The sequence below is a fragment of the Aplidium turbinatum genome, chromosome 3, assembly GCF_918807975.1.
Source record: "Aplidium turbinatum chromosome 3, kaAplTurb1.1, whole genome shotgun sequence".
In the NCBI taxonomy this organism is placed as follows: Eukaryota; Metazoa; Chordata; class Ascidiacea; order Aplousobranchia; family Polyclinidae; genus Aplidium; species Aplidium turbinatum.
The window spans coordinates 18,907,287-18,934,819 of NC_137474.1; the positions used below are offsets into that span (position 1 = coordinate 18,907,287).

General features: G+C 38.2%; 1 protein-coding gene across 1 annotated transcript; it reads right to left on the bottom strand.

The window, feature by feature from the left end:
- Positions 1 to 25,720, bottom strand: LOC145767599 (chemokine-like protein TAFA-1). The gene is made up of 4 exons (XM_082579451.1): positions 25,616 to 25,720; positions 24,910 to 25,056; positions 6,610 to 6,746; positions 1 to 268 (listed from the first exon to the last, which is right to left on the bottom strand). The coding sequence occupies exons 1-4, from the start codon at positions 25,689 to 25,691 to the stop codon at positions 257 to 259; spliced, it is 372 nt and encodes a 123-aa protein (XP_082435577.1). The 5' UTR covers positions 25,692 to 25,720; the 3' UTR covers positions 1 to 256.
- Between the last annotated feature and the right edge of the window lie 1,813 nt (positions 25,721 to 27,533).

Genomic DNA, 27,533 nt, shown 5'->3' on the forward strand with positions numbered 1-27,533 from the left:
TCTGTACAAGCACGCAGAAACTTTTATTTTCTTCAAAAATAGTTGTAAAGATGTCATTTGATGTTAAAACATTTTTATGCTTTAGAAAGCTTGCAAACCTTAAGACGACAATTAATACCCTGCAAAACTAGAGCAAATTTGAAAAAATATGTTTTTCTTCTCCGTGAGCAACACTCCTTGATGAAACCTAGTTGCAATATGTTCACCTTCACTTCGAACCAGCTCTGCTTGGTACAGCGTACGGTGTGAAGTGGCGTTAATCCCTGACCTGTCGTAAAAACTGAAGTTATGTTTCGTTTCACATAATTAAAGTTGTAAATTTTGTCCTGCAAGAGATGCTATAGCAGTTGATTGCTTCTGTTGTGGCTGTAGAAGGATAGGTACTGTATATGAATAGCTTATTTCCAAAACCACTTACATCCACTTTCGGTGATTTCGAGAAAACCACGAAAAACATTTATGATAGTTTAAAACAATCAGGTTTTAACAATCAGCGATATATCACGTGACACAATATCTTAATATGATTAGTTTAATGTGGATACAAATGGTTTTGGAAACAAAGTGTGATGTCGCGATGTCGCGTAAGGGGTTTTGAAAACAAACGCAATTTTTAGTGTCGAATTTGAAGCAGATAGAAAAGATTTTGGAAAGAAAGAATTAATACTCTACCTAATGACACTCTAAACTCAATTTTGGTAAAAGTGGCGTCTAAGTGGTTTTGGAATTAGGCTCTTCATATGTGCACTAGCCTAGCCTTCTGGTAGGTTATAATGAATGGCCTTCTCAGCGCTGTGTCAAGGAGGAGGCCAAATGGTGCCCGGGCCCATAGATGATAGACTTTTACGTTTCGATAACAAAATGTTCACCGTAGTGTTTTAACACTTTGATCCTCAAAGGGAGGCCTAATCTGTCCCCCTTCACACTTCCTTTAATTACTTGAAGCACAGTCATGTCATGCACTTTGTTTTTGTTTAGTTTTCCCAAAATTGCAAGGCAGATCTGATAATGTAAAGTATAATAGCAAAAGTTGTGTAGTTTGTTTGCAGCGTTGGTGAACTGACTCTCTGGCTCTCCGCAATATTGCTAATAATGTGTACATGGATGATTTTACATTTTCGGCTGATAGCTTGGAGGAAGCTCAGCAAATCACCCATGAGTCAATATTTTGCTTGATAGCCGTGGGTTTAAGCTTAAGTGAAGTGCCAACAAGGAGGGTAGGAGGCTATGATTGTCCAGTCAAATTTGGATAATGAGATGCTCTCACCTTTGATTCGTGATGTTGACTTTCAGACTGAAGATATGACTTTGCCATCAGCGAAGACATTGGGTTGTGTGTGGCAAACCGAGTCTGGCGAGATGCGTATCGCATGTTCCTTAAAAGCCCTTAGCTAAACACACGGGCCGAAATAGCCTATGCTTAGTCAACTGGACAAAATTTTGACTCGCTTGGCTTTGGAGCGCTATTTCTTTTATAAAAGCGCGTCTGATACTTCAGCAATTGGCGATAGATCAGTTTGATTGGGACTCTGAGATCCCTGATAGCTCATGGCTTCGTTCTTTGGACCTGCTTGAAGATTTTTTGTTATCGAGATGGTATTATGCAAACTCTGATGTGTGTAGTCCGGATGATGTTGTTTCTTATCAGTTCCATGGGTTTAGTGATGCTTCTAACCAAGCTTTTTCTTCTGTTATTTACTTACGTAGACTGTCGGAGTTCCTAGTGTATCTTTCATTCAGGGTAAATCTACCATTGTTGTAAAGAATCAGTTTTTTTGTCCGATAGTTAGGAAAGAACTTGTTGCCGCTTTGTATACCGAAAGACTCCTGAAGCAGGCCTACGAGGCATTGAAGATGACCGACTGCATTAAGTATTTTTGGTGTGACTCTCGTACTGTGCTGCAGTGGGTTAAAAGCCTTCATTTACAGTTGAATAAGTTCATGACACTTCGAGTTTAGCATATTTTATTGTTGTCTAGAGTCCAGGATTGGCGTTTTTGCTCTACCGATATGAACCCTGCTGATGTAAGCACGAGGGCAAATCTTACAAATCTTATATGTGAATACAGGTCTAATTTTTCATTTTTATGTGAATATAAGTGTACCAGTAGGCTACGTGCAGAAGTTTATTGCATGGTCAAGAACTCACTCCTTTCCGACAAGAAATCAACAAAAAACGGTTATAGGTGAATTGTTCGTAAACAGTTGTTCGTAAAATTAACTTTTCGTAAAACAATTATTCGTAAATCATTTCTTCGTATACATCAATTTTTCGTATAGTTGAATTGTTCGTAAACAGGTGATAGATCAATTTTTCAGTTGTTACTCAAGTACACCAAAAGGGGGGGCAGGGCCGCAGGGGGCATCTTGACCGCAGGGGGCATCTTGGAGGGGAGGGGGCAATGGTGCCCTTTTAAGCCATGTAAGCTACTGCACATTTTGCAATATAACAATTTCTGCTATTCGCTTTTAGCCTAATCATAATTTCATTTTTTGCCTCAAAATAATATTTACAGCACAAAATTCTGCTACATCATTATAAAATAGCATGATTGATGTCCTTCATTGTATACCGGACACTTGTGTCATTACTCGATAGTGAGCTGATGGATGAGCATTATCGCTATATCTTATCTTAAAACTTTTTAAAAAATTGACCTTTTAGCAAAAAAAGTGGACTTTTTCATAATCCTGCCCCCCATTCAAAAATCATTTCGGCGCCCCTGTTGTTACTCATGCAGGACATTTCTTTTGAAAATGCTCAAATTTCCAATAAGTAGTTTTTTGCCCTTGTGCGTTAAGTGCACTATAATCTTTGCAATAAAGCTGGCCAATTACAAAAGTTTTGACCTTCCCTTTTCGCTACGCACAAAGTGTAATGCCATTCTGAATCAGGGACTCTACACTTTGTCTGCTCATCTACAGCACGTCACATCTCCAGCATATACGCTACCCTAATTAATTATTGTAACTGTTTAACGAACAATTTGTATAACGGTCAATTGCATGCACGAAGAAATGCTTTACGAAGAATTGTGTTACGAAGAATTAATTTTACGAACAATTGTTTACGAAAACTTGTTTTACGAACAACTATTTACGAAAAAACGTGGGACACCACAAAAAAAACACATCAGTCCGTTTGTTGATGAGATATATGAGATAAGATAAACTGAGTTTTGTCAAAAATTGTCCCACTGCTTCTTGTTAAGAGTTAGAATTTAGAAACAAAATGTATTGGGCATAGAAAAGGCCCGGCCGGTAATAAGGCCCACCCAAAGGTGGAATCTCTGGTTGCTGCTATGGTGAATTGAAACTGACTGGTAAAGTTTCACAGCCTAAAGTTTACAACTTTTTTAGTTACAGAAAGTTGTAGTTTGGGGGGACTGAAATTGAGTGGTTTTATTAGTTTTCACATATTTTAGATTGCTGTGCAGTTAACAAACCGCTTTGACTTCCGTTTTTTTGCATTTTACGTGAAAGATGTGTGCATGCTGATGCAGTAAAACCAATACATTTGAACTTTTTTTTCTAATTAAAGCAAAACTGATAATGATGATCACGACTAGGCTAATGTTGGCAATAAGGTTCATGGGCACATGGGGTAGGTAGATTGTACCGTTGTGCACCCCTGGTTAAGAAAGTGAGGGTTAAAGCCTTGAGTAACCCAAAAAATTCTTGTTACACCATTAATCCAATTTTTTATTGCAATGGAAATATCATAATTTCAGTATCAAAATACTTTAGTATCCCTACCACATCTAAAAACACCACGTCGCTTTTAAAAAAGTGGAGCATGGCGGTAGGAGGGAATAGTTGTCTCTGTGTATTTACTTGTTAGTTCTGTGCCTGTGTTGCCGATTAGAAGTTGTTTTGTGGTGTTGTTATTGTGAAAATCACTTTTCAAAATCACACCTTTTCTGTCACTTTTGGTGCAAATTCAAAACGGGCCTTATTCACAACACATGCATTAGGCTGTGCCAAAAATGGGGTAAAATTTATTTTTTGAGATAAGTTCTTTTAACTTTCCTAAAAGTTGTAGTAGACTATTAAAAACATACATGTAAAAAAAAAAATGAAAATAATGACGTCACACAGTCGCGCTGGGCGTTTCTATGGTAACCGATGGCCATTTTTACTAAACTCGCCATATTTTGATAACCGCTTGAGATAGAAGGTTGAAGCGCACATCAAAATCTGCAGAGACATCATATTTATATATGCTCTAAAAGCACTTTTCACTGTAAAAAGTCTAAAAAAATAGTTATCAGCAAAAAACAAATTTTAGTCACAAATTGCGTAAAAGAACAGTCTAAAACAGTCCATTATAGCCTATAACATTTTTTTGAAAAACAAAACATTTTACTTTTCACGTCTTACAGGCAATAGTGTTTAGCGTATCAGACATTCTTACAGTTAAAATTGCGGGTTTTCGTAAGCATAGCATAGTCCAAAAAACAGAATCAGGAGTAACTTAACCATGATCCAAAAATACATGCCAAAACTTTTAAGATAGGACAGCCCAAATTATTAAAAACTATTTGACATGTGAATTGCATAATTTGTCACATTAACACTGAAATAATTTCACTTCAATTACCATGTCGGCAGCAGTGGCCGAGTGGTTAGCGCGTTGGGCTCACAGTCGAGAGCCTGTATGTTCGACTCCAGCCACCCGCACTTGCTGTTGTTTCTCTGGGCAAGAAACTTTACGATAATTGCCTCTACCCAGTGATCGATTTCGAGTAATGGGTAGTACCAAATTTCAGTCATAAATAGAGTAGACAACCGGAAACAGACATTGCAGTCGGCTGCAGCGTGGGTCAGGTGTACGTCGGAAGGCGTACACCGATGTATAGCGCTCAAGTCCGCTTTCCCGCAATGCAGGATAAAGATAAACAAACAAACAAACAAATACGCTCTTACATTCACTCTCTATTGAAACTACTTAGCTAATCAAGTGAATATTCAACCGCATACAAAGTAAGCTTGCAATTGCAGGATCTTTGCACTGACAACAATGTTTTTCGTTTTATGTCTATCAATAGAGTCTACATCAAGGGTCACCAACCTTTTTTGCAAGCGGGCCACTTTGGCACTAAGGAAAGCTGTGGCGGGCCGCACTAATAAAATTTTAGGTAGGTTGAATCTTATGCTAGAAAGGAACGCATTTTGTACCCAGTATCCAGCGTTACATGTTGTTAATACTTATGTTAGAATACTGCAGCAACAAAATTAGTCGAACAACGCTACTGCCAGGCTAAGCTCCTTTAACAATACTTTTGACTTCTGTAACAATGCCTAATAAACGATGCCACTTGTTTTGCGCACTTATAGCGAGGCGAGCATTTTCATCAGAATATTCATCGCCAAGCAAGAGTGGTGTTGTCACTTCGCTTCACAAAAGATATCTTGCAATTACTGTAACAGTTTCAGTGAACAAGGAAATGTTTGACACATCGCAATACAGGCAACACTATAGTGACCTGCAAAACATATCAGCAAAAAATAGGCTCCAATAGCAGGGAGAAAGCAACCACAGGCACCATGAAACAAACGCTTGTGGAAATCACCGAAAACACGATTCTATCGTAACTCATGAACAGTGTTCCCTCTAAAAAAAGCAATGAGTTGATTTTCCATCCTTTTTTGTGAAAGTCTATAAAACCGTCTGTGACGCGACAATTTATCGAACGACAGTTCATCGAACGACAGTTTATCGAAAGACAGTTCATCGAACGACAATTCATCGAAACGACAGTTCATCGAAACGACTGTTTATCGAAACGACAGTTCATCGAACGACTGTTTATCGAAGATAATAGTTAACGCTGTAGGCTATATGAAGCATTTTAAAAACTTTTAAACGGGCATTTCAGGTGTCAGTGACGGTCATAGAAGGTTGTTTTGCGAGTTGCTTTGCTTTTTGAAGCTTTGGGGGCTCAGATTTTTGCTTAGTACCTAGCCCGAAATGTTCTCTCAACGGCCCTTCAAATGACAACAAACGGAATGATTTGAATATGATAGAATTTGCCTACCAGTTGTGTAAAAGTTGCTTAGTAAAGCAACGAAGAATGCACAACGTTGATCTGTAGCAGGGGCGCCGGAACGGTTTTTGACTGGGGGGGGGGGGCAGGATTATAAAAAAGGGCACTTTTGTTGCTGAAAGACCAATTTTTTTTTAAATTTATGAAAAGTTTTGCAATAATGCTCATCCATCAGCTCATTATCGAGTAATGATACAAGTGTCCAGTATACAAAAAACAAGGGCACGGAAGGGCATCGTGCTATGTTATGATGATGTAGGGCGTAAGCTATAATTACCTACGGTAATACAGAATTTTGTGTCGTCAATATTATTTTGAGGCAGAAAAGAAAGATTGTAATTAGGCTAAAAGCTAATAGCTGAAATTGTTATATCGTGTTGCAAAATGTGCAGTAGCTTACATAACCTTAAAAGGGCAGCATTGCCCCTCCCTGCCCCTCCATCCACAGAAAAATTAAGGGCAGGGGGCATCCGCCCCCTTCCGGCGCCTCTGATCTGTAGGCTATTTCATTCCACGAAATCTACAAGATAATGAACTATATTGCGGCATTAAAGCTCGCTACCTTTATCGTCTTCACTTGCCCGCCCGATATGCACTGCCAACCCACAACGTCATCTTTGGAGCGGAGGAAGAGCCGACATTTCCACTTTTCAGCACATGGTTCCATGTCGCACCACGAGTGGTTCAACTTTATCAAGTCTGAAATAAAATATTCTTTAGTTTTGAAGAAAAGTTTACAATAAGCTAGAGTGTTCTTTCAAAAAAAAAACACTTTGAAGATTATTCAAAAACCTCAAAAATCTAGATGTCCAGATGTCATATCATTTTTGGAGTAATTGATCGACTGTAGGCTAAGCTTGTGTCGTTGCAATTGTAACCCGGCCAGATAAAAAATTCTAAAGAAAGCTGTCTCATCCAATCAGCCTACTTAAACAGTTTCAAACCTGTGCTTCTCTGCATTTTGTGGATTACAGTTTTAAACAATATTCACTCGACTAACCTATTCATACTGCGATAACGAACTGTTCAATGGATAGCAAGATATTCAATGGATAGATGTCCGTCCCGACAGCTCAGTTGGTTAGCGCATGTGACTTTGTGAACGAAGAAGCTTCAAGATCAAGCGGCGCTAGTCCGACTCTCTGAGTGTGCGCTTGAGCAACGCATTCTGCGTACTGCTCTCAATTCAGCGGCACCTAATGGATGGAATAATTCCCCGGCAACAGCACTTCAATAATCCGAAACTTCACTCTGTCAATCTCGATAATCGGCACTGCGTCATAATGCGGCCTTTCACAAGTGTTTTGAAACTACAAAGAATAACCTATTCAAGGCTTTGTCAGTCCAAGGATAAAGATTCAAAACCTAATTTTAGAGCACAGAAATTTGTAAAGAATTGTTTACGATTCACCATAGGTTTGCTGCCAACGTTGGAAATAATAGATCCATTTTGAAGTCAACACCTACCAAACAACTTCAAAGTTTGTGAGCATAGTGTTTTGAGACAACTTTTCAGGAGTTTATAGACTTGTTTCAATTCCAGTGGAGGTCATTTAGTTGAAGCGCAACTCTCTACTTATTTCAGGTTGGTAAGTTGGACCAAATTTGACCTGGGGACTGCCAGTATGAACGAAAATGCCACCTGACCACCTTATTTCATTTCATGATTCAGTATACAATTTAAACATGACGTTTTAGCTAAGATAGAACTATTATATTGTCTTTAGGCTTCTGATTTCAAAAAGGCCTTTAACTGTATTAAACTATACCTTACCTCTGGCAACGTTTGGGCAAAACTTTCATTAACAAAAGTACATCAACGTTTTAAAAGCAAACTACGTTTTGTCATCGGTTTGCCATCGGCTGACTTGGAGCAGAGGGCTAGGGTGATGGTATTTTTTTCATTAACGTGGGTTTGATTCCCACCACTGCTATTGCTCTTTCTTCTTCCGTAATTACCAAACAAAGTTCAAAATAATAATCAACTCTCTGGCTGAATGCTGGAATGGTTACAATAGGACGGTAGCCACCTAAAACATGTTCTGAATCACACATCATGGACAACGAAACATCTGATTGGTTCGTGTTTGAATTGGATATCTTCAAGTTAAAGTGCCTACCGTTGTATTTACATTCGTGACGTAAACAATTGTATTAGTTAATATTTGACAAAAACGTTTTATCATAAACTATGCTATTTTTCTCACGTGCCACATTTCTAACTCAATGTCAACAATTCGAAAATGGATAGCCAACAAACTAATGTAGCTACATTAGGCTACTATGTGAGGGTAGAAGAAAGGGTTTGTTTCAATACTCTTTCAACATTTTGATGAACAGATGTTTCAGCTGCAAACTGAGTTTTGTTTTTGATAACACAAACTAACCATGATGAGAGTTGAAATTCCAAACATTAAGTCGTGAGATTATCTATGTCTTTTCCTTGACAACGCAGACGCCATGAATAATGCACAACGGCAGGATGCGTTCGCGTCGATACGATTAGCCTGATGTGATAGTTGCGGATTTTGTCGTGAAACTGTCAGCTTATAAAACTCTTTTAGCCTAATTACTCTCGCTCTGGTTACCTTTTAAAGTTAATGCCAGAGATCTTAATTTAAACTTAAGTAAAAAAAAAACACATAACTTACAGTAATTGTGTTTACTATATAGGCTACTCAGACGTTGCTTTTCCAAAAGGCGAATAATCAATTGCTATCCCTTTACCGAAAAACATGCCATGGGTGTTTTAGCACTGGAAACATTTTTATTGAATTCTGAAAATAAAATACAAGTTTAAAATAAATTTTAATCTGTCTAAAGCACTGGTTCTAGACCTTTTTTGGCAGCCTTACGTTTAGCAACAATTTATTACATTTTTTTGCAGTTCTAAGATCCCTAACTTGTTCTTAACTAACTTCCATGTCCTGAACCATAGCCGTACGAGCCAGGGGGGCAGGGGAGGGGGGGGGCAGCCGCCCACGCTGTTGTTTCAAAACGTCGCGAATTCGGGCAAAATCTTGCAATTATTAGGCCAAAAATTGCTACATGAAAGCTACAAAATTGCATGAATTAAGACAAACTATAAATTAATATCTTTTACTCATCAAACTAAGTAGCCTACAGCCTCTTATTTGCTCAAGAAATGTGCCGCAAAATTTTCATTTGGCACGCCCGTATTGATGTCTTGTATTGCACGGTGATCAAACTGTAGTACGAAATGCATTTAACCAACTGCATCATACCAATTTGGGCAGCCACCAAGAATCCAAGATATGTCTCTAATACTTTTGTAAAACTGCCCGAATCAAAATGCAAAATTTGCTATATACCGTAGCTAATTTTATTAATTTTCACAAATGCATCGTGTTGATTTGGGCAGCTGAAAACATGAAATTATCTGATGAAACTGATTAGTCTGTTTATGCAACTGCCCAAATTAGCATGAGGCAGTTTCCCCAAAATGAACAAATTCATTTATTTTTTCCATTTAGGCCTACATAACTGTATCGTTTAGATTTGGGCAACAAAAAAAATATGAAATTATCTGATCATAGCCTACTTTATTTATAAAACTGCCCAAATTGGCATGATGCAGTTGCCTCGGCATCAAAATTTACAAAGTCTTTAATTTTTTTCATAATATCCATAAATGCATCATCTTGATTTGGGCAACTACAAAATATGAATTTATATATATACATCTGGTGAATACTTTTATAAAACAATTCGGGTGGAGAGGTTACAGTACTTTTTCAACCATAAACGGACATAGCTAAGCAACACCACAATATTTAACAAAAAAATGTTATACCTGTTAAATGTAATGTTAATGTTATGGTGTTGCTTAGCTTTGTTTGGTTACTTTTACAGAAAAAAGTAAAATTGCCACATTCTTCCCTTAGTTGGCCCTCTCCATCTCTCCTGGTTTCGCTAAGAGCCACGATGTCAAAGCTGAAACGCTGTAGTTCACGAGCAATGATAGCAGTTCGTCTTTCTGGCCTATTTGAGCTGGAGTTATCCATTAGAGTCCTAACATTCCAGGTTCCAAATTTCATAGTTACATATTTCGTTTTTCGACCGCAGGTAAGGTGAACCCTCTGGACGCGGTTTTCCAGACAGGTTGAGTTGAAGCAGACTATGTTCAGGGCACCTTTTCTAGCCCCTTCCCTATTCAGGGTGAGCAGAGTGGATCCTAAAGAGGGCTGCTCAGTCATGATAACTGCTGCCGAACATCTTTCCTGCTTCTTCCAAAAGATAGAGCGACTGAATCAAGTTACCACCACTAACGTGTCGGTTCCGCACTAGAAACTTCCAGCTTTCACTTGCCTGTTCCCGTTATGCATTATCGATCGCCGTTAGGTTTGAGTGTCTTGCGCAGACGCCTGTGCGTGAATTGATTAGCGTGGACTTGCTGGCGCACACTCAACAAGCACACATAAACTTGACAAGGCCATCAGCTTCATCCAATGGCAAGGCAAACCAAGACGATTGGAGCTGGTGGCATGCTGCAGCCTTCATCCGCCTTCACAGTCGTTGAGCCTGGCTGGCTTCATCCGCCTGTTCCGCCGTTGGGGACGTTAGACTACGTTTTGTCTGACTTCTACCTTTCGACCAACCTGGCATGAGTGACCCTTCTGGGAGCAGTTAGCTCCCGCCAGTACAGCTCTAGAGGTCATTGAGGTACGGAAACTCTCTCACCACGTCAAGGTAGTAGTCCGAGGAGAGAGAAGTCTAAGAGAAGCTACAACGTCTAATAACTTCTGCTCTCGCTAGATTTCGAAAGATGCAAACAATGATCTTGATTGTCTGTCCCTTCAATCACAGGCATGTTCTAACAAGTAGGCTATAATAAAAGCTTGGGAAAGACTAAGAAATGCTAACGTCGACTAGAAACCTCAGGATGACCGCTCTTTTCAGAGTGCGACAGTTCCACAGTCAACCAGCAAATTAGCCTAGGCTACTCCCATTATTTTTCAAATGCGCACCGAGAGTATGACATTCAGTAAGGTCGACGAGATTTAGCAGCTCGCTCACATAAAAACCGACACAAGAACTCTTGCACAAGTAGGCTATCACCCGAGATGGTGACAGCAGCATCCACATCGACTACGCAGCCCAAGTATAGGTATGTGCACATGAGAATCTTGCTTTCCTCGATCTGTGTGTGTAACATGAAGGAGTGGAGCGTACCACACCTTTTCAATTGTCCAATCGATACTGTCTCCTAAACAAAATTGATGGTCTAAATCAGGGGTGTCCAAACTTTTTCCCAGACAGGCCAAATTTGATAATTCGGAAGTGCCCACAGGTCAACAGTTTCCGACAATCTTGTTTTGTGTAAAGAGAAGTGTAGGTATACATCGCAATATTTATTGTTTAGTGTCATTTTTATACAACAAAGCAATATGCAGGTTTAGCCTAAGTATTTCATTGTAGTCTATACAATTTAGGGTGGAGTGAAAAATTTTTTTTCTTTCAAATCAAAAAGTCTAGTTTACCAAAATTCGGAGTTGACCCCAAAAACACCTTCAAACACAATTTTGGGTCGGTGCTCCCCAGGGGGTGCAGGCACACCCCCCTAAAGTTCGAAAAACCCCAAGTTTATAAAAAAATTAATATCTCATTAACCACAAACGATAGAAAGTCGGTTGATGGCTCAAAATCATCAGAAGGTACAAGTTTATATTACTTTTAAGAGAAGTGTTTTTACTAAAGGCGCTACAAAGTGGTCATTTTTGCAATAATGTAATTTTAGTCGTAAATTTACGTCAAATTTGGTCGATTTTGTAAATTAAGTTAATCTTTGTGCTTAGTATGTGTCATAGAGGTGAAAAATCAAGCAGATTCATTGTCATTCAACAATATGAATATCATAAAATGGTAACTGTAATGCAGTGTTCGCTCTAAGGTGCAAAGTTGAGAAATTATTTGAGCAATTTTTTCCTTGATTTGAAAAATGTGAAGATAGATTTGTGTGAAATTTTGGCATATTACTTAACAAATTCGTGTGTTGAAGTAAAAGTATGGGCAAAATTTTTCTAAAGCAGAAAAAAATACGTTGGGCAAACTTGTACTTTAATCTACTTTGGGCAAATACTTACTTTACAATTTTCTTAGCGAAGAAAACTGCTGTAAGAAATGCACTTAACTACAGTGAGCTTATGTAAAAATGTTCAATTACGTGTAAGTTATACGACCAAGTTCAAATTTATCATCAATCAAATTTCAGCAAATTGTTCATCAGACATTAAATCGATTTTTGGTATTGAAGCACGGCATTAGCATACGAGACTTAATTTTTTGTCTGATCATGCCACCTCGTCTGTGAAAACATTCAACGCTTGCAGCAGCTTCAGTTGCCAAGTGCACATGCCTTTCCACTGCCTGGTTATGGCAGGGATGGTTTAGCTCAAGTTTATCTGTCATAATTTGTTGCACAGCTTCATTCGTCATGTTCCTGACTGCAGGCGGCTCGTAAAAATCGGAAAGGTCCAAACTTTACATATCGTAATAGGCTTTGGCTCCCACATCTAACTTCGGAAGAATGAACATTCGTATCTTAGCAGAACCACTTTCTTGATGGATGCTTTGACTTCTGCTTTGAAGAATTTTGTTTATTGCAGTGATATGAACGCTTCGGTCATCATCTCCCAGCATTGCCACAATCATGTTTTCATGGTGGGAAAAAAGAGCATTGTTTTGCAAAACTTTAAGTCTAACGTTGTTTACCAGTACATTTGGAAAATGAGAAATGGCATTTAGCATAAAAAAAAAATTTGGACCCGTCTGTAATTCTATGATGATATTTGATGCGGAACCAACAGGGAAAATAGACTCGAACAAGGTATTCAATCAAAGTGCGCAAATTCTTTGAAGGCCTCTTCTTTGAAACGTAATAACGTAGGATTCGACATCCTAAGGTCAACCAACGGGAATGGCATAATCCACCAACTTCAAGGTATTTCAAATCCTGTGTAACAACGCCTGTAATAACAGCTTGACACATTTGCATAGCATAATACTGATCACTGCTGAGACTTTCAATTACTTCATCAGGAAGAATAGGAAATTCGTCATTTAAGATAGGCAGAAAATTTGCCACAGCCCAAGCTGACACTTTTCCATTCAATTGCTTGCCAATTGTTCCAGAAAACGATTCTGGACCACTTGTTAAACCATCTAATTCTTGAAATATATGCCTTAGAGGGAGCTCATTGAGATGCAGCAAGCACACCACCCATTGCAATGGACGCCCAAGCTTTTTTTCAAGGGAAGAAATGAAACCAGATTTTTTCCCTGTCATAGTTGCTGTTTCGTCTGTCCCAATGATGTTTAGCTTGCTTTCCATTGCTGTGCCTTCAATTGCACCATACACGGCTTGAGCAATTTGTTGACCAGTTCCATTTTCTGGTGTGATGCGTGATGTAAAATTCAAAGGGTTCACCGACAACTACACAGTGCTCTTCAATGATTCTGGTTCGATGATAGTTGCTCCCTTGTTTCACACTGGTAATGGTGGCATCCTTTCGCCCATCAACATAACGCCCATCCACATTCCACAATATCGAACTGCAATTCTTCTTCCTTCTGAATTTCTTCTCTGTACTTTTGTCGTTCTCTCCTTAATTTACTTCGGTCAATAACTTGTGATTTATCAATGTCAGTTACTATACCAAATGCTTTGAGAGTGGCAGTAGCAATAGCAGCACATGCTCTATCCGAAATTCCAAATCTTTCACAAGTTATTGCTACTTCTTTTAGAGATGATCGGTTTTGTGTGGTAGATTTGGTTGGCAATATTGACAAAGCTGAAGAACCTCGAGCACGTAATTAATCTGAACAAGTGAACATAGATTGAAATAAACTTACAATTATTAAAGCTACATCCGTGCCTAATCATAACAGATTAGGACTAAGGGAGTCATTAACAATGCGGTTTTGTAGCCAAGCGCCACTGTATGCATTTACACCGTACTAAGCATAAAATATCAACTGAATATACAAAAATCGACCAAATTTGACGTAAATTTACGACTAAAATTACATTATTGCAAAAATGACCACTTTGTAGTGCTTTTAGTAAAAATACTTCTCTTAAAGGTAATATAAACTTGTACCTTCTGATGATTTTGAGCCATCAACCGACTTTCTATCGTTTGTGGTTAATGAGATATTAATTTTTTTTTTATAAAATTGGGGTTTTTCGAACTTTAGGGGGGGTGTGTCTGCACCCCCTGGGGAGCACCGACCCAAAATTGTGTTTGAAGGTGTTTTGGGGGTCTACTCCGAATTTTAGTAAACTAGACTTTTTGATTTGAAAGAAAACAAAATTTTCACTTCACCCTACTATACATAGGCTATCACACGATATCACAAGTTAGGCTGTAAAGTTAATCCAAAACTTTGTAAAACTCAGCTATGTTAGCGTCAAGGATGAAATTGACGTCTTCATTTGTATACCCAAGTCAAGTCTGGTTCGAGGTTAATGATAGACAAGCGTAAAATATCACGTATATGGGAGTCGCTTTGCTTTAACCCTTACGAGGTTGGGCTCCATGGAGTCTTGCTCAGTTTGGGGGGGGGCTGTCGATTCTTCTTATGCTTTAGGAGTGATATCTCTGTTATTTTTTAAGGTACGGCTTCAAACTTTGGGATTCACTTTGTAAAATTATTCACGCTGAGCATATCCGAAAATTAAACCTATGTGAATTTTAGAACTGCTCATAGACGTTGAAATGTTGAGGTGACTTATGACTTTTGGATTATTTTGCGATTAAAGCAATTGTAGCGTGAGTTTACACATTATTTTTTGGTAGAGTAATGAAGAACATGCATTGCCATGATGTGATTAATTTTTTTTTACATAATCTCAATTTGAATCTATATTTTTCATGCAAAATAATAACTTTTCCCACGCTCAAAATAAAGCTCGCTTCTTGACTAAAAGAACAATGCTTCATCAATTACATGCAGTAATGAGATTTCTGAACGCGTGTCACACCAATTTGGATTATGATCTTGTGACCTCGGTTCCAAGAACAGCAACTCCTACGCTTTATTAACAAATGTAGACCAGCTGAAGAAGCAGGGTGGCGTTTATCAAATACTATTATGTAATCCACAAAACGAATGGAAGATCATGCAACAAAAAAAGCGGTTTAAATGCAATGTATTGTAGTTGCAACAGCGTCTCTCAATGTAAGTTCAATGTGAACTCGGCTACATACAAGGCTAGTACTAGGAGTAAGATTATCCGATAAAGTCGATGATGCTTTACATAAACAGAAGTCAGAAAGAAATTCAAAATAAAACAGTTACGGTTCATTAATTAACAGAACGTCACAACGCTTTTCATCAAAAGGAAAATCTGTAATGCCTCGGGTCATTTTCTTGTGGATTCAATAAGCTCTCTAAGATTCATATGCCACACACTAAAATCCAAACAATATTTAGATTTATTCAAAGTAGTATTTATTATGCGTCAAATCATTGTGAACCTGGAGAAATACTTTACAAAAAATTAGCTGCCTTTTTTTTTTGCCTAATGGGCGTTTATGCGATAAAAATGTCAGTTTGGCAGCAAAATATTGATAAGTATTTTGATTTGGTTACAGCAACACCGGACTGCAGCAATTGGCACAAGGCTCTTGCAGCAACGTTTTTCAACTTGATTCAATGGTAAAGCAACCTGTGTTCTGTCAGGTTATGTACACACAAATTCAGAAATATTTAGGAATATGCAATGAGGCACATTGAAATTACAAGTGGCTGCACATTTACAGTTCGATAATACGAGAAATTGAATACAACGCTAATACAATCATTTCGACGTGGATTCAACATTGCAAGACGATGTAAACATGCGCGGGTTTGCAATTAGATTACTTCTCTTCTGTCCTTGTTTGTATAAAAGTCATAAAATCAGTCGTTGTATCCGTGCTAAAATTCAGCTATGCTCAAACCGCATTATATTGATATTTTCTAAATAGAAAATGGATTTATAAAATATGAATACAATACTGTTTCAGCATATAAAAATGCTGAATTTTACATCGAGTATTACGATTAGTTTTATGACCCACTTTTTATACAAAAAAGGATAGATGATTTTGATAAGCAATCTAATTGCAAAACCGCACATGTTAACAAGTATTCAACGTCTTGATATGTTGAATCAACGTAAAAATAGCTATCTGTCTAATAAAAGGAAAAAAGGAAAATCTCTCATTGAGCTCCGCGTTTTATTTAGGCTGTGGTTGAAGCCAAAGTTTATAAAACCGCAATCATTCAAATAGTTTATTCTGCGCAAAAGCAAACTTGACATACTCGTATGGAATGTGCAGGGCATAAAGGCTTTTCACAGCATTGACATTGGCCACGGTGTTTTGGTAGTTTATTTTTTGTGGCTTTGGCACCTTCTCAATAAGCAAACGCAGTAGTTGTCCACCGTGGGGACTTCGCTTTGCACGTGAATGAACCAACCCATCCTTTGGTCGATGATATCGGTGCCACCCTTTGTGAAGTCGTAAAGCTTATACAAGCCTGGCTTCTTTTTGCCGTCATCCTTGGTAATCCCCTATAGAGGTTGCATGGTCGTCAACATCAACACATTCCGCATGCCAGAATTCTTCGTTTTTACTACATAAGAATGTAGGCTGAGACCAGCCTCACTCGTCTGCCAATAAATTTCGTACGAAGATTTCTCCCTACCACTCACTTGCTTCACTTCCAGGGGTATTCTTCTACGTATAGCGTTGAGGGTTCCAGCTGACGTTATACCCCTGTCAAGCAGCCACTGCGCGAGTGGTATGGAGGTGTAAAAGCGGTCATACAAAATATTCCGACCTTGAAGGTCACCGTGTTGTTCCAGGCTCATCACCATTCCTTTTACCAGTTCTTCTGTTCCACGAACGTAAAAATTAAATGGCTCTTCCTTCGGTTTACCTGAATAGACCGATGCCGCAAATGTGTATGGGAATCTGCTGGCGTTTACCGACTTGAACAGAAGGCCATATTTCGCAGGCTTGTTTGGATTATATTGCTTGAAGGCAATTTGTGTCCTCATGGGGTATAGCGTTTTGTCCAACGACAAGTAGTCACCTGGAATGACATGTTTGCCGCAGTTTTCGTTAAACATTTCGAAAACGACTCGAAATGCGGCAAACCGGTCATTCTTCCAACGTTGCGGCCTAGTATTTTGGTCGTCGAACGAAATGTTCGAAAATAAAAATTTAAAGCGGTTCTTGCTCATTGTTGCACTAAACACGGGATGTCCTTGCAGTTGATTGAACAATACATCCGTGGAATGACCAGCCTGTCCTAAAAGCCCCCGAAAATACTCCAATTCAACAAAGGCCAGCATCTCCTCGTTGTTGGTTGGGCCAAAATAGCAGTACCTGCTGTCATCTAAAATTCTCTCTGGCAATTGAGAAATGAGTGTGGCAATTTTTCTATTTGTTTCTTGAACAATAATGTTCAAAATGTTTAAAGAAAAAAATAGTTCCCATGCTTGCCGAGGGGTCTTGGCTTCTTTGGCTTCTCCTCTAACACCAATCGGGCCAGATATAATGTTAGCCCGGCCCCTTCTCCCATTGTGCACCGGTCTCGCATTAGACCAAGTAATGCTGACGCCGCCCTCTTGTCTGTTCTTTGGCTTTTCTACAAAAGTTGTATAAGACTTCAGTGTGTCAGGAAAACTCAACAGCATCGTAGTTGTTCATGTCGAGATAGGAATCTATACTGTTCACCAGTCTTTTCGATGTTATAATCCGTCCTGATGGCGCAAACTCCGGTTGAACATCGCCCATGGAAGGTAACTGGTCGTCAACCTCCATCGGAATCGCTGTTGCGGAAGTTGACGGAGAAGAATCCGCTTCTTCATCTGAATCGGAGTGCCATAAATCCTCCAAATCATCCGCCTGGCTTTCGTCGTCAGAATCCAGTAAAACATGTTGCAATATTTCTTCAGCACTGAATCCTTGCCTTGCCATGTTTTATTTAAAAGTGAAAAGGACGTAATTTTTTTAATAATGGCGTTGAAATACTAAAGAAAATGTATAATGAAACAAATTGTTAGTCCCATAGAAACTAGTTAGAAAAAAACTGTTACACAGAATTATAAAAATCGAGAATAAATCAAAACTTTGCAATATAATAAATTGTCAGACCGTTGTTAAAAATTGTGAAGTGCACTTTACATATTTACTGATGATGAAACTATATGAATGCTATGGTTATCTATGGTGATTCAGATTAGCTTTTTGAGCAATGCTTCACGTTTATGATAAACTACACGTAGAAGGGAAATCCAACAGGCGTTTGCACAATATCGTCGTTTAGCGACGTAGATTCGACGAAAGCGGCGTAATAATTAGTAGGCCTACCTGGTATCAATATTGGCTGTTTCTTCAATGTTGCGTTATGACCATGAACGCCACGTGGCTTGAAAAACAACATTATAACGCTGAATGAAACCATGTGCATGAAACTGATAATCTATCTAATAAAATTATCTCTGATGTAAATTCAACGATTGGGCAATGGTATGTCTCAACAAAATTACCAAATATTCCATCATTTTGACGGCTAGAATGCATTGTTGAACCTAAACCGAAAAATATAGATGCGCTGTTCATGCATAATTTTTGATATTTGTTTATATGTTTAGTGAAAATAAGCTGTCATTCTTGTTATTATATTGAAAACGAAAAGAGCAGTTTGCAAAACGTCTATATTACCATGAATGCGGTTTCATCTATTTTGATTGTCCCTTGCTGTAGGCCTACTCAGGCAAGTTGTAATTATCACAATCTAACTTTTCCAAACTGTGAGCACTATATCTCGATGCGCATTTGTGTATTGTGAGAAAATTTTGATGGTGTCCAAAAATCAAATACTATTTACAAAATAACTCGGTCTCTTACAATATCCTCATATGTCACATCAACAAATACTTTCCTGACTTACCAATAGGCCTAACTAAGGTAATAAAGAAACATTCTACTAACGGACAGTTCAGTGATAAAAAAAATCCAAAAGTTTGATATTTCTTGCAAATGCAAACAATATAAGTTTTTCATAAAAAGATGAAGTTCAATAGCATTACAAGAATTCCATCACCATAATTCTAAAAGAACCTTTCCATTACTTGGGTTGACCCTTGCGATTACCCCGCATATGGGTTATGTACCACTATAGTTCACCGTACTGCCGATTGCCTAAAGCATGAAAAAAGTTGCATCTGTCTGCGGTTATAAGTTATATTTTTTTCTAAATTCAACTAAAACAGCTATTCGCATTATGAAACAGTTGGATAAGTGCCATAAATCAAACTATGGAATAAGTTTGTATCTCTATAAAAACGCCTGCCTGCAAAATGATACCATGTTCATAAAAATTACTAGATGTACATAACGCAATATACTTTATGATATTATATTTTCTGATTATACATTTCCAGTCCTTGTCACAGACTGCATAATGCTTACTCATTCACTTTCAATGTAACTGAAAGTAGTTGTTAGATAAAACCTATATATCACACGCGCTATCAAGTAAAAGCGTTCTATTTTACATTGATTGGATTGGCTCAATATGAGATGGCTACTTCTAAACTACACTTATGAAGGCAGAGTCTGCAATTACTTGAATTTTTGCAGGTGTTACCTACAATAAATAATGCGATTAATCGAATACAATTCTCACACAACTCGTGAATATGTCTAGTCAATCAGCGCTGACATAATGCTGGATGATGCATTATTGTTTATTGAATAATTTAGTAAATATGCGTAACTTCATTTGTTTGTTATTGTGAGACGAAACTAGGAAGAATGGAAATAGAAATGGATAAAATAAAGGTATTTTTATTCAATGTAAACGCGCTGCCGCGTGTCATTATTTAACTAAAATATCTCTCGCCGCTAGCCTATGTCGATTCATCGTTTTCTGACGTCACGTCCATTCGATAATAAACGATTTCCTTCATGCATTCTCAGTTCAGTTTGGCAGTTACCCGCCTTTCCGTCGATTCAACGTTGCAAGACGTCGCATAAGTTCATATCTTTAGTTTGGTAAACGGAGATAAGATTTCATTGTGACATTGCTATGCAAACTTATATTTCACATGAGACAACTTGACAAGTAAATACACAAGTTTTCACAATTTATGACGAGTTATAGCACATGGAAATGTTACGCTACAATTGCTTTGCGAGGTACTGCATCGCGGTTTAGTTTATCAGTGACAGTGAACCTGGTACAAGAAGCCTCGAATATATTGATTCAACTAAGCTGCATCACGTATAAACGTGGTGGAACGATCGTCCTTTTCACAAAAGCGTGATGTTCTGGTTTATCCTACACAAATGAGAAGCGTATTGCATTTCAAATCTTTACATGTCGACTTGGGAATAAATGTTTACAAGTATATGTGAGAAGCTTTGGGAACATCGACGCCTTTTCTGCTTTTGATAGTGTGTCGGACAAAAGGAAAGATTTGAAACCAAAATCATAATATGTTACAGAGCAGCTTCTATAGTAGGCAATAACGTTGTAGCCTATGCTTTGTTTGATTGAAAGGACATAATTGTCTGCGAAAAACTATTCTCGCTCTAGATGCATTGGCACCAAGTCTTATGTTTAATTTTACGCAATTTCAACCGCAAGCGACGGTAACTCATCGTATCAAAGTTGAAGCTTTTCTTGTATCGACGTCGCTTATAAGCCGTGGTGAGAACAAAAGGTCCACGCATACTGTCAATTTCCTTCACGCTGTGAAGCAGTTAGGATTAACGAGACATGGGCCAAATTAATTACTTTCATCCAGCTGGTGGGAAAATTTTGAACAATAGAATATGAAATATTTCAGAGGATGTGCTGAGCAATGCCTTATATCTCTCAATTTATAACCTTTATTCGCTCAAAATTTCAGCTCAATAGAGGTGAATGAAAGTTAGGAAAAGTCAAGAAATCTCATAGTCGCAGCCTCAGTGGTTTTAGAGATACAACTGTTGATGCAAAAAAGTTGAATTGACAGCCCCCCCCCAACCTTCAAACAATTAATTCCAAGCAGTTTTTGTTCAAGTTCATAAACGATATGCGCGACTTATTTAGGGTTGTGGCGAATGTATAATGTATTTATAAAACGTAGGTATATTTTTAAACCTTGGATTTAGCACTGATAATTCCGGCAGTGCCAGTCTTAGGGTATTTCGGGCCCTGTGCGAAATATGCTTTGCGGGCCCCAATGACAATGATCCAATTCACTAGCGTAGCTAGGAATTTTGAATGGGGAGGTGGAGTGGTTTGATGGTCGGCGGGCAAAGCCTGGCGGCGTGATCACCGAAGGCGACACCCAGCGGCGGGGGGTTCCCCCAGAAAATGTTGAACTGTTACTTTGAATTTGGGGCATTCTGAGAGCATATTCAACAAAATTTGGGTATGAATATTACTGTAAAATGGTGTCCGGTGGCATAGCAAAAGGATGATTATGCTTTTATTGGCATTTTTCGGAAATAAAGCTATGTCTCTATGTTGAGTCTGGATGCAACCTATTTTGTCCCCTGAAAAATTCGTACCCCAATTTCGTACCCTGAAATCGGAGTAACAACATCAAACTTCGACCTATTTCATCTCCTGAAAAGATCGAGAGAAATTTTGAAATGTTTGCGGCCACTCCGATCAGCGACTTCGGCTCTGTTTTTTTTCTCGATCTTTTCAGGGTACGAGATGTTTAGGAGCGAAATAGGTTGCACCCGTTAGTCTCTATGTTTTCTTGTTGCTAATTCCTTTGTTGACTTCACTTATTGAATTTTTCTATTGGAAATGACAAAATTACTGCATCTTCTGAGTAAATTGCGGGCCCTCTAATATGCGGGCCCTGTGCGATCGCACGGTTTGCACACCCCAAAGACCGGTAGGCCTACTGATTTGGCATGCACAAAGTGTCCGCGGGCCGCACAAAAGCTTCACACGGGCCGCATGCGCCCGCGTGCCAGGGTTTGGACCACACTGTTTGGCTGATCATTGAAATGTCAACAACAAAATTTTCAACAAAACCTTGTGAGTTAGCTTCGTTCTTAAAACTCCGCATTCTTTTGTTCGTGTTTATTTAGAGTAAGATGTTGCATTGTGACAGTTTAGTACATCAAAATCTTTCTATGGATCGTGATTTAGTTATATAGAAATATAACTAAATCACGATCTAAATCGTGATTTAGTTATATAGAAACTGTTAAGCCGAAAATATTTCACTTTTCTCTGCTATTTTTTATGAAATCACTTCTTGATTTTATAGCAGATATATGCTCGTTTAACCCTTGGCTTGGTGTTTTATAAAAATGGAAAGTGTTGGTTGGGTTAAATTTTCTGTGCAAAGGTTAATGGCGTCGCTGAGTTATTAGCCTACATATGTCGTGAAGTTCACACAAACGCAAGTGGCATATTTACATAATTATTGGCTTTAAACTTTTCTACTGATATCAGTAGGCTAGTCTAATATATAAGTGCACAATTGTACAAATATTTAATGCACTACAGTCCCTACCATAAGTTTAAGACCAGCCTTAAAATTATGAGAGTTTGAACTATTGTATCATATTTCAGTATCGCTTTGTCTTAACTGTATCGTGAGTGTGAGATGTCGATGGTTTAGAATTTAGATGGCTTCGTTCCATCGCTCAAGCTTCTTTGCGTCCAGCCACTCAAGTAATCTGGTGGCGACGGTGTTAGAGGCAGTACTAGGTGCATTGGTGCCGAAGTAGGGGGATGGGGGAGATATATCCACCCAATATTTTGGCTGCATCCCCCCCAATAATTTAGAAAAAATATTTGCTAGGAAGTTGTACTTTGATTTAATTGTTTGCCGGCATCTCGAATTGCTGTTGTTTTTCTTTTATCGATGTTTGATCACAGTTCTAAATTGTCTTGAATTTGACGCTAGACAAGAAAAGACCTTTATTGAAGGTATTAAGGACGAGTTGGACCAGGCCAGTGACAGAGCCACTGCAGAAATGCTTATGAAGGAACTCATTGTATTTATTGCAGTTTCACTTCCGGAAAAATTTGTATATAATAATTTTATATATTATATACAGTACACTATAATTTAAAGTAGTGTATAATAATTTTATCACGCCTTTGCAAGCACACGACAAAGAAGAGTCTCTGAAAGATTGGGTGGAGGCTCGATGCCAGCTACTGCAGACACTCAACCGCATTATAAAATACTTTACAATCAGTTCATGGACAGAGTTATCTCTGAACTGACCGAACGGTTTGAAAGTAGCCTGAATTCCGATTCGGCAAAGTATAAAGAACTTGCATTTTCAAGATCGGCTTAGTTCCGGAAATGGTGAAAAATTATCCAGAGCTGAATAGACAAGTGATCAGTTATCAAATTGATTCATTCAGAAAGGCAACAGGAGCAAAATCTCTATATGATGCTAACAGAGCTTACCAGGCATTGTCCGAGTTGGAACAACCTCTCTATTCTACTACAAATACTTTAGCTGATTATAATCGTCTTAGTTTTCCCGATAAGCTCTGCTGCTTGTGAGAAGTCGTTTTCCAATCTTCGTAGATGGAAAACATGGCTGAGAAATACTTCGGGACAGGAATGGTTGAATGCTAGCATTATTTGCAACATTCACCAAAATATTCTTAAAGACATCAGCATAAATGACATTGCTAATGAGTTTTCAATGCGCACTACCGTAAGACGCAATATGTTCGGTTGTAACAAGTTCTTATGATGTGTCTGAAAGTTATTATTTTTTTCATAAATTTGCAGATGTTCTTCTGTAGCTTCGATTATTTTCAGTCTCCTGACTAGTAACTTTGTCCAGTGCACTAAGTGTAGTGATTCTAGTGAAGGAGAGGACAAGAAGAAAAGTATAACTTTTGTTTTGTTTTTTGGAAAAACTAAGTATTCATTGGAAGGTCATAGGTTCGAATCCCGCTGAAGATACCAATTTTTCTTTGCTTGTTTCTTAATCTTGCTACAGTCATTCACAAGAGCACTGGTAGCACTTTTATATCCATGATTTCTTATCTGTATATTATGCTGCCAGCAGCTAATTTGCCGAAGTCCGGTGATTGTTTAATAAACTTAATACCGGTACCACTAAAATTGTGTATAAAAATATGCATCCCCCAATGTTCAAAATCGTATAAAATTTGATAAAATATTGATTTATCCTCCCCAATCCCCATGTAACTTCGGCACCACTGACTAGGTGTGGCGTTTAAGTAGGAGCGATAGAGAGTTTCACACTCAGAGTCCCAATATGGTATATAGCTGGCTCGACGGCCATGTGGCATTATGGCCTTTAGCGACCGAGTGGAAACTGGCTGGTTCCTTTGGATTGAATAGGAGGGCAATATGGTTTGTAGAAGCCCAGTCAGTCAGCAATTCTACTTCGTTCCTTGTGTTGTTGTAGCCCTAGTCGGTGTACTGGAAGTTAAAATCGCCAACGTAAAAACTAGGGGAGGATAACGTTGGAAGGGATGATGGCAACATTCACGAGAGTGGGGTCTTGTAGATATTGACGATGTTGTAGTCTGTGATACATATGTACACCCACTCAATCTCATCATCAGCTGAAGATTGATCGACAAAGGTCCACTTCATGCTCTCATGCACAAACGTGGCAATACCATGGTAGACCGGATGGTGTGTAGTTGGGAATAGCTTATCTATATGCAGATGTTGAGTAGATCTCTTGGAGGAGGATAACGAGTGCCGTAAGGTGACGTATCCTCCGCAGCTGCTGGCTTCACATGGATGACACATGCAGTGAGGTATTGCATGCGGCAGCTTATCATCCAACACCACACTAAACCACCACAAGCATTTTACCTGACACACAGGATGGCTTTTCACGAGTGGTTCCAGCAGAGTATCCAGGTTTGCACTGGCACTGAACTTGCTGCATTTGCTTCACGGCTCCGTCATCCGTACAACACTTTCTTCGTTCCACCACCTTACATCCACCCCCCGTGTCACCTACAGTCATTTGGTTTATGAAGGGAATATGAACGCCATGTGAATGTTTATACTTATAGCAACAGAAATAAATACCGTCCAGAAATTACAATAAAGTCGATTTTTTGCACAACTGCAAGAAGTCTTGAATAGCGTTAGGGAATACAGCGTAGTGTATTTTGAGACTCTGAAATGATATGTAGACTACCATAAAACAATTTTCATTTTATTCCATAACTTTTAAAACATGCCAACACATGTATATAGCTTATGTACTGCATTTTTGTATACTGCATACAGCCCAACCACTGTGTAAACCTATAATCAGGATGGATGATATACCACGAACCATGGTAGCAAGATTTCTTTTGCCCACTCAATGTATTGTTTACATATTTCTTAACTACTTTATTGCAATAATTTACATCGGTAAACAAAAAGAAAAATTATTCAATCTTGTATGTACAAACTCCTTGTCTGCAAAATGGGTATATTTGTAGTAACATGTATGGTACTATCGCAAAAAATAACTTTTAACAGACAGCGCAGTTCCTTTCTGCGTCATAGAAGATGGACTTACTTGTATCAAAGGAGGAAATAGGTGCAACTAAGCACAGATGCAACAAGGTGAAAAGGTAAACCGATGATGACTTCATAATTACAAAACTCTATAAACGTATTTGCTATCTTGCGTAGAGAACTGTAGATTATTAACACCTGCTTAAAAGTCCTGCAAACAACCTGGTGGAAAAAACTGCTTTAGCGTAGCGTTATCTATTTTGCATTCGACGTTTTCTGTCTGCGCAGCGTGTGGCTTTAAAGTTTAAAGCAATGCTTTGAACTAGAGCCCTAACGCCCCATGACTTTTAAAAGGGTGGAAATAAGGAGCGCTATATTCAGAAAGTGCTACGATGTATTGTAGTTCTGATCTGATCAATGCATATTCGTGCTCTGAATAGGCCTACTAGCCCTATGGTAACTACATAGACCTAGCTGGCAGATCTATAAAAAGCATTCTTTTATGGAATGTTCATAGCCTAATATGATGTTTAGAGCACCTTATCTGATGTGATGTTTATATAGTTTTCATTATCTGATACAACTTTACTGCATCACTCGGCATCTTTTATACAGCCCTTATATTATGGTGGGCGCCAGACTATGAAAATCTCTGAAAAGGGGCGCTGGGGAAAAAAGGTTATCAGCCTAGCTTTAAATCGATAGTTTATCAAAACAAATCATCAAACGACTTTTCAAACTCTAAAGTGTTGAAAAGTAAGCGTCCAATGGGTATACAGAAAAAGTGCTATGAAGATCTGATTAAAAAATAATCGTTGAATTTATGTATCCCTAAAGCAACTTTGAGAAGTCATCGATCACATAAATTAGGGAAAAAATGATACATGCATAGACTGCATGATACATGCTTTTGAAGATCTATCATTTAACGAACCATGTGTCTGTCAGCGTGGCCGTTTTTTCTCACTAAGTTATTATAAGATAGTTTATTATAAGTTTTTTTTGTTATAACTTTAGTTCTTATTTATAGCCTACTTTTGTGTTTCTTTTCCAGGTGATTATGCATGCATCTGTAAATAGGAACAAACAAATTTTACATGCAAATTACATGCAAATTTTTTTGAGCCATTTAAAAAATTAGAATATGGTGCACGTTTTGGATATGTCGCTGATCTTGTTTAGGATATAATCTGGAAAGCTAATAAGAACATTGGTGCTTTACTGTTTGTTTTTTTATTTATTTCTCTGCCACGAGATGATCAGAAAATAATCAAGCTGGCATGATCTTTCTTGCTATGTCTGGATACATTGAACTGATGATTGATGTTTAGAAACTGCCATCAAAGAATTCCATTTTTAAAAGACCACACTCTTATCTGATAATTCGACAACTATTTTGAAGTTTCCAACCATCGCGACGCTTGGAAAGTTTATCAGCTCATTGTAAACGGTCAAATCGACTTGAAAGATTTGAATTTGGAAATATATATATATCCTTGAATCTTTTATGAGTGTTTTCTAAACAAAGCGAAGCTCTTGTAATTATCGCAAGAAGCAATGGAATATCATTTAAATTCAACATCTTCAAATAAAATATTCATGAGTCACAGCTATCATCCCGAGAGGAATAGAGGGTCGTCAAAAAGCAAATCAAGTGTGTCGAAAATTTAATATTTGTCAAAACAAAAGACTGCATTCTACTGTTAGTTCAAGAAGCCAATAGTCTGCAACAACGAGACCGTGTTCACCTCGATAGCAATATTCTAAATGCTTTCTAACAATCGAAAATTGGGTCCAATTTTGATAAACGTGGTAGAAATATAAAATATAAAATGTTGTGAACGTTTTCGTGTTATCTTACTGAAGTACCTTCTTTCCGAGATGTTTTATTGCTAGAAAAGTTAAATGTCAAACTCCATTGAAACCCAGCGGAGTCAGAGGAAAGGCACTTTACTCACTTCACTGTTTGATGATAAAAT

What these genes read in the sequence shown, in the direction of transcription:
- LOC145767599 (XM_082579451.1), bottom strand. Translation starts at nt 25,691, where the DNA reads ATGAAGTCATCATCGGTTTACCTTTTCACCTTGTTGCATCTGTGCTTA. An exon ending in TATTTCCTCCTTTGATACAA is followed by an intron (nt 25,057 to 25,615) that starts GTAAGTCCATCT and finishes AAATGACTGTAG; the next exon opens with GTGACACGGGGGGTGGATGT. An exon ending in AAAGCCATCCTGTGTGTCAG is followed by an intron (nt 6,747 to 24,909) that starts GTAAAATGCTTG and finishes ATTTTATTTCAG; the next exon opens with ACTTGATAAAGTTGAACCAC.